Source organism: Mytilus edulis, chromosome 12, assembly GCF_963676685.1.
Source record: "Mytilus edulis chromosome 12, xbMytEdul2.2, whole genome shotgun sequence".
Classification (NCBI taxonomy): domain Eukaryota; kingdom Metazoa; phylum Mollusca; class Bivalvia; order Mytilida; family Mytilidae; genus Mytilus; species Mytilus edulis.
The window spans coordinates 34,754,912-34,763,596 of record NC_092355.1 but is presented as its reverse complement, the minus strand read 5'-3'; the positions used below and the strand labels follow the sequence as shown (position 1 = coordinate 34,763,596).

The following is an 8,685-nucleotide window of genomic DNA, read 5'->3' as shown; positions in this document are numbered from 1 at the left end:
TGGCAAAGAAGTAAGGTGGCCTGTTCGGATCATTTATAATTTAACGATACGTATTTACTATACCAAACTAGATCTACCAAACATACTCAATGTTGACTGACCAGTATACCAAATACAAATTGAACTATACTTCAAACTATATAAATCTAAATAATAACTCAACAAATATATATTGCATTTGCCGTACGGACGAACTAGCCGGCGTTTAATATGATATAATCTGACATTATGTGACGATACATATTTATTACAATACATCAATCCAAAATGATAAATTAGACTAACAGATTTGTCTATTTCATAAACAATATAAAAGATTCTATTCTTTGAATCTTCATCTCCGTCATTAGTGATGAATGCCACCCAGGAAAAACCATAAAAAAATAACTTAATTCATGGAAACCTGTGACTCGAGGTAATCCCGACACCACTGCCAGAGAAAGCGTCAAGTCCAGTGCTTAAAAACCAAATACAAAAACAAACAGCCACTGCTTATAACATACTTATATATAAATATATACACTTGTAATTTGTGGTTTACTATCGAACGTCCACGGCTAGAATGAAGACCTTAACACGGACAATACATTTGGCGCCAAACATAAAAAACCTTGACCATTGTTCATTCTGAACACGTGACTACACTTAGTCTTGATGAACCGTGCAATACATTATTTTTCTACTATACTACGAAACGCAGAAAAATATACGTATTTACTATACCAAACTAGATATACCAAACATACTCAATGTTGACTGACCAGTATACCAAATACAAATTGAACTATACTTCAAACTATATAAATCTAAATAATAACTCAACAAATATATATTGCATTTGCCGTACGGACGAATTAAAGAAATCCACAGAGAACGGGCGCAGAATAGCTAGTACAAACACTAGAAAAAACATTTTTTCCTAAAAAATCAAATACCTAAATGCTTGGTCACTTCTAATCTAGGCCGACACCACTTCCAGAGAAAGCGTCTGAATCAGCGACAAACCCGTCTTTTGCCGAGTCGCTTTTCAAACGACCATGACGTTTCCAACACTTGTCGCTTACATTGGATTTCGCTGCTTTTGTAGCACCCCTAGTTCTCAGTGAATGCAAAACAATATTCAAATTTTTACAAACTTCTTTTAAACGATTGACAATACATTCTCTGGCCCTAGTGTAACTAAGTGGTTTGTTTTTATATATCAAACTATAATATCTGCCTGATCTAAAAATACGTCTGAATAGGAAATTAAACTTATGTCTTCACCATGTTCACTATAAGTATACTTTTCACAAAGCTTAACTATATCAGCTGAGTCAATAATATCTTTCTTAACTTTTGGACTATGCTCTTGTCTTTTTGAGGATTCTAACAAATTTTTGGCGAAATTATTATCTGTCGGATCATCTAAATTGTTTATATTATGCGCCCACTTAATAGCATAAAAAGCAGTTTGTAAAACACTGTGCGAAGAACCACTGTCTAAAAGTTTGGTTAAATACAATGACACGTGAATAGGTTCTGCTGGAATTGCCACTCCGCCTTCAGAAATGATGAATTTTCTCGAATCTCCGAAAAGCACCATGATATAATTTAGTTGTATTGTCACTTCTAGAATGTAATAAAAAATGTACCATTCGATCGGCTAAAGTTGAAAAGTTATCTGACGTCACACCAGCTGCCAATATTTCGTCTTCTATTGTTTGTCCTAGTTGAATCCCTGTCAAAATAAATTAAACAATAAATATCTATTTCGTTGCATAAAATAATTGTTCCAAGCTGTTATGTTCTATACACATGTTTTTTTTTAAGAATTAAAAACAAATTTGTAATGCCATCATGTCAAATACAGATTTGAACATACCAAAAATACCGTTTTTTCCCCTTCCTCGTAAAATATGATTTGAGGAGAAACCTTCTGACTCTACAATAAAAGTTTTCAGTTCCCCCCCCCCCCCCACCCTCTCAGTCACCAACATTGGCCAAAAGGCTTCCATTTGGGAAGTACTTATGTACATGTAACGTGTTCTTGTAGTATCTTTAAAATACATTTTGCAATCAAACTAGGAGGTGGAACAATCCAATTGTTCTCTCCTGCCCATGTATAATTAAATGCATCAATACCTTCGGTACCTGTGCCTCAATGTTTTGAATTAAAACGTATGCATTTTTTATTGTAATCTGACTCGAATCTGTCTCTTGAATATCTACCCCACTTTTTATCAAAATGGTTGAAAATATATTCTTTGATTTCCCAGTCATCACAATCTGACGTTTTACTGAATAAATCAGCTTTTACGTTATCAGTTCTGGGTATCCATTGTGAGCTTAACTGAATTTCTTCCCTAGTACATATGTCTGCAATATTTATTGCGATTGTTTGTAGATCTGACTTGACACTACCTTTACATAATATGTGTAAAACGTTCTGATTGTCAGTTCTCCATAGAACTTTTTGACCCTTCAAATAGTTCAATTTCGACATAAGCATTCTATAAACTGCCTCAAGTTCACGCCAAGTTGAACTTTTTACTTGTTCATCAGGTTTCCATGAACCTATTACTTCGCTTTCTTCATACTCTACTATATACCCACCGAAGCCTGTACCAGAGGCATCGGTGTACACCACACTGGTGCAGACTTTCTCGTCTAACAGTTCCTTACCATTGAGGAACTCTACGTTTTCCTTCCAGAAAACGACTTCATCAAATGCCATTTCTTTGATTAAAACTGGCAAATCCCAACTAGCTTTTTGCATTATGCATTCATAAAGACTCCTAGTTCTCAATCTAACCACACTACCCATAGCTGCTTGCATAGAAATTATCTGACCTACTAATGAAGCGACTAGCCTCGCTTTAAATAAACAGTTTCCTGAAGAAATTTTCTCGAGAAAGTGTTTTAAAAAATTTCTCAGTTTATCTAATCGTTCAGGTGACGCATAAATCTTACCAACACACATGTCCCATATTAAACCTAACCATTTAACTGTCTGAGAAGGTAACCAATTGCATTTTTGTTCTGCTATAAGAAACCCAAACATTTGCAATTCTGTGTGCACTTGATTACTTATTTCTAGTATCTACTTGTTTACTTATCGACATGTTGTTTTCGTTTAGAAAACTAGACTTGTTTAAACAATCATACTTTATATTTTCAGAATCGGAAATACCGAATTCTTCGAAATCTTGACAATCTGATAAATATTATCAAAGCTCTGCTTCATTGCAGCGTGATCTTTACGCCAATGACCTGATTTTCCACATTCGTAGCATTTCCCTGGTCTGTGTACAGGTAATGATGTCTGAACAGGTATGGGTGCACTCGATCTGGTTGATGTGGGGTGCGAAATGGGGGAAAATCTACTCTTCTTTGTCTTTCTCTCTGCCTTCATTTTCTGTGCAGCTCTAACATCAGCTCTGCGTATTCTTTTCTCGTCTTCGGAATTATCTGCTAGACTTTTCGTCTGGTATTCCTCTACCGTCTTCCACCCGCTTTCTGATTGATCAGCCATCTTCACAAGTTTCTGCCTATGTGTTAGCAAATCAATACCTTCACCAATTCTTTGGGTTGCTGAATCTATCTGATCGTTTCACATTGGACTGTCTTGAAGGTTAGATTGGGCTTATTCATCTTCTTGATGATTTTGGTATTGATCTTGTGCTGTTCTTTATTACCCTTCCGTTTGAACTCGTAATTGTCTGTTGTCAATTCTTCTATCTTTGCAATTTGGCTATCGAACAGCTGCCTCTGGGATTCTTTCATGGAACTTTCAAAAGAACCTAGCTTGTTACTCATCAGATTGTCGATTCTGGAAAGCATGGAATTCTGAGAACTCTGGACAGCGTTATGCACCTCGTTTGCTATTAACTGTTTAATCGCCGGCTCGTCCATTGTGTTGTTTACTATCGAACGTCCACGGCTAGAATGAAGACCTTAACACGGACAATACATTTGGGGCCAATAAAGGCAACAGTAGTATACCGCTGTTCAAACTCATAAATCCATGGACAAAAAACAAAATCGGGGTAACAAACTAAAACTGACCGAAACGCATAAATATAAGAGGAGAACAACGACACAACACTACAATGTAACTAACACACACAGAAACGGACCAAGCATCAGACAAAATCCCACGAGAATAACAAATATAACATCAAAACCAAATACATGAATTTGGGATAGACAAGTACCGTGACACGTCTTATCGCAATGTCAATTTACACTCAAAAATAAGAGAAAACAAACGACGCAACGTTAAATTGTAACACACACAGAAACGAACTATAATATAACAATGGCCATATTCCTGACTTGGTACAGGACATTTTTAAAGGAAAAAATGGTGGGTTGAACTTGGTTTTGTGGCGAGCCAAACCTCGCACTTTAATGGCAATGTTAAATATAACATAGAAATGACAACATAATATTACAGGACTACAATACAAATAAATAGGAAAACGTAGTTAGACAAAGAAACACATGATTAATGAATAACAAAAAGCATCAGGTTTAAAATTTAATACGCCAAAAACGCGACTCGTCCACACAAGCCGCACCAGTGACGCCCAGATATAAAAGATCGAAAGCGAAAAAAAGTACAAAGTTGTACAGCACTGAAGATCAAAAGTTGGAAAAGGTTGTGTCAAATACGGCTAAGTTTGTATGCTTGGGATAAGAACATCCTAATTATTTAGAACAATTTATGATATTGCAAACAGTAAATTTTATCAAATGAATATAACAGATATACATAATGAAACTGAAGTATTAACTCATTACATAAAACAAACACGAATACATAATGAATGACCAACACAGAATAGACACACCCGACTCAGTCCAGGCCTCAACGCAGTAAATATGAAAATGACGTCACATACGACGGTGAAAAGGCATTGAAAATTACGTCACATACGATGGTGAAAAGGCATTAAAAATTTGAACATATGAAATTTCTGAAACAGCAGAAAAATTACGTCACATATGGAAAACTATATCTCAAAAGTAAGATAGAATTTGGATTGATTAAAAAACCATAAAAAACCTTGATCATTGGTCATTCTGAACATGTGACTACACTTAGTCTTGATGAACCGTGCAATACATTATTTTTCTACTATACTACGAAACGCAGAAAAATATACATGTTGTCATCAAACGAATATTTTGCATAAAAATTATACTGGCATAAATTCTACCAAAATAAACGTACAGACGTTATTCGTGTACTAATACCCTAGACGATATTTTTTTTATCATATTCTTGTGAATAATTCAATTAATTTACGTATCTTTATTTTCTTTCTTTCTTTCTTTCTTTTTTTTTTTTTTCTTTCTTTTTTTTTTTTTTATCTTTAAGCATTTTTCTCTATTCCTTATTGTTCCGAACAACATTCATTATTCGTACTTTAGGGCGGTCTATTTCTTATGTATTTTGTCTTTTACTGAATATTGCTATTTCAACATACAATTCTTCTCTATTATTTATTATTAACCTAAATTTCTAGATTCTTTTTGTTTTACTTAAATTTCTTTTTAGCTCACCTGGCCCAAAGGACCAAATGAGCTTTTCTCATCACTTGGTTCCGTCATCCGTCGTCCGTCGTCGTCCTGCGTCCGTCGTCTTTAACTTTTACAAAAATCTTCTCCTCTGAAACTACTCGGCCAAATTTAACCAAACTTGGCCACTATCATTATTGGGGTATCTAGTTTCAAAAATGTGTCCAGTGACCCGGCCAACTAACCAAGATGGCCGTCATGGCTAAAAATAGAACATAGGGGTAAATGCAGTTTTTGGCTTTACCTCTGAAACCAAAGCATTTTAAGCAAATCTGACAAGGGTTAAAATTGTTTATCAGGTCAAGATCTATCTGTCCTGCAATTTTCAACCTGTTGTTGGGTTGCCCCATAATTGGTAATTTTAAGGAAATTTTGCCGTTTTTGGTTGTTATCTTGAATATTATTATAGATAGAGGTAAACTGTAAACAGCAATAATGTTCATCAAAGTAAGATCTACAAATAAGTCAAATGACCAAAATGGTCAGTTGACTCCTCAAGGAGAAATTGTACTTTATAGTAAATTTTTCGTAAATTTGTGTGATCTTGTACAAAAATCTTTTCCTCTGAAACTACTAAAACAAATTTAACCAAACTGGTCCACATTCATCATTAGGGTATGTAGTTTTAAAATGTGTCCGATGACCCTGCCTGTGAACCAAGATGGCCGACATGGCTAAAAATAGTACATAGGTTAAAATGCAGTTTTTGGCTAAAATCTTAGAATCCAAAGCATTTAAACAAATCTGACGAAAACGCATTTGTTCGTTAGGTCAAAGTCTATCTGCCCTGAAATTTTCAGACCAATCAAGCGACCTGTTGTTGGGTTGCTGCCCCGCAATTGGTAATTTTCAGAAAATTTTGCAGCTTTTGGTTATTATCTTGAATATTATTATAGATAGAGATAAACTGTAAACAGCAATTATAATGTAGAACATGATCAAAACGGTCAATTAACCCCTTAAGGACTTATTACTCTTTATAGTCAAATTTTGTAAATTTTTATTTGTTAATGATATGCACAAAGACCAAGGTGAGCGACACAGGCTCTTAAGAGCGCCTAGTCTATTTTAACTATTATTCTCTTATCTTTATTTTCAATTTCCAATTCTTCTATATTATTAATTCTTTATCTTATTTTCTCGATTCTTTATGTTTTACTAGATCATTTCCCCCCACATTGATCTGTAATATTGCTCCATTATTATCTATCTATTCTGTAACTCCCATTCAGACCGTCACATATTATTTTACAGTTTATTTCAAACTTTTGTGGAATATTAACATGATTAAAGACCAATATGTTATATAATAACATAATTATGTGACGAACATAGCAATCAATACTATTGAAAAGTAACGATAACAACAACAAAAAAGTTAAAGCAACCATATATTTTAAACTATAGCATGTGTGCCCAAGTTGAAAATTAATGCATGCTTTATTAGTATTACACTCCAAATGCATCTTTGTTTTAATCTAAACATTCAATTAAACAGGAAACGGAAGCGTTTTTAAAGCCACTCTTATAAAATAATCTTTTTGAAAAGATTTTCTTTTTGTAATTGCATGCTATTTTGTTATCTAAAACTGAAATTAAAAAAGATCGGAATTGATTCACACTTATAAACGATTTAATTGATAATTTTCTTAAATGTAAACAACAAAATAGGCACTCGAATGTTAACATCCACTAAATACAGGAAGTGACGAAAAAAGTTATTTTTTAAAATAAAAGTAAAGCTTCTGGTTTAAAAAGCAAAATAAACAATTACACATATAATGATATGGGGTTAATGCGAGCTTTTATCTTATTAAATAGCACGATGTGGCTTTATTATATATACTACGCATCAAGTTTAACAATGTTTAATGACCACGTGTCGCAACTTATTGAAAGATATTTCAGGCTATAGTTTTCAATAAAATCTTATTTCAAGTTATCAACCGAGTATCTAAGTTGGCGACGCACAGTTACCAACCTGACCAGATTGAACGTGTTAAATAAAAATGGCAATGACTTTAAAACTTTTTACATTTTGCTTTATCTTTTTGCTAAATTTCGAGTTGACTTTAACGGCAAAAGTTCTTAATGTGACTGGCGGTTTTTACGAAAAGAATAAAGTCATGGAATCATTTGTGGTAAAGGCAAGTGATCTGACTGGGCCAAAAGGATGCGTCCGAGAATGCATGATGTATACGGATTGTAACGCAGTCAATTTTGACATGACCAGATCTTATTGCGAACTATTAGATGTTGTCCTAAGTGATGATGAAACAATAAACAACAGCAATGAGGTGTATTTCTCTAATATCTCTGACTGGACAAAGGTAAGTTCAATTAATTGGACAGCAACCCAACAATAAAATCACGTCATTTAGAGGTCAATTCACTGAAAACTTTTCAAATTTTCATACCACGTGTTAACCTTGTAAAATTACACGAGATTCCTTAAAATTGTAAATATTTCGTTTAATGGTATGTGTCGTTAGGTTGAAAACACATTTGCTATATTAAAATCTTCTTTTTATCAACAGATATAGAAAGATTTTTACATCAAAATCTGATTCATAAATTTTAATAAAAGTTAAAAAAAAAAAAAGAAAAAAGTGTTATTTTTGACATCTTCTAATTCAGAGGTTAAAGAAAATTATAACTATTTATAAATCTGATTGCGAAATTGTATATCAGTTTTAAAGTTTTAAATTATTTAACGATCAATTTGGTAATGTTAGATTTTACATTGTGACCTTATGTATTGATGACGATGATGACGACGACGAGAGGGACGACGACTAAATGCTTTTCGGAATTTTGTATTCTGTGGATTAATTTTTTCTGTGGGTACCTATTTTCGTGGATTGAGGACCACTTAGGTATTTGTGGATATTTGATTTCTTGATTTTGGAAAAGACTGCATACATTCTTTAAGAAAATTTGCAATTCGTTGAACATCTAAATTCGTGGTTCGCCTGTACCCACGAAAGCCATGAAAATTGGTATCCAACGAATATTAATGAATCCACAGTATGCTAGACTAAGTACAAAAAATGTCCACAGTCCACAGGAAGAGATGACGTCTGAGTCTCACATATCATTCTAGTTGAAGCCAGCTAGTTT

At 33.8% G+C, this 8,685-nt stretch overlaps 1 protein-coding gene across 1 annotated transcript in view; it reads left to right on the top strand.

Annotated features, from left to right (window-relative positions):
• Window positions 1-7,502: 7,502 nt before the first annotated feature.
• Window positions 7,503-8,685, top strand: part of LOC139497586 (notch homolog 2 N-terminal-like protein A) — a gene marked incomplete in the record, with an annotated part of 83,413 nt that continues 82,230 nt past the window's right edge. The window contains 1 exon segment of the mRNA XM_071285818.1: window positions 7,503-7,895. Coding sequence (XP_071141919.1) covers window positions 7,575-7,895 — 321 coding nt within the window.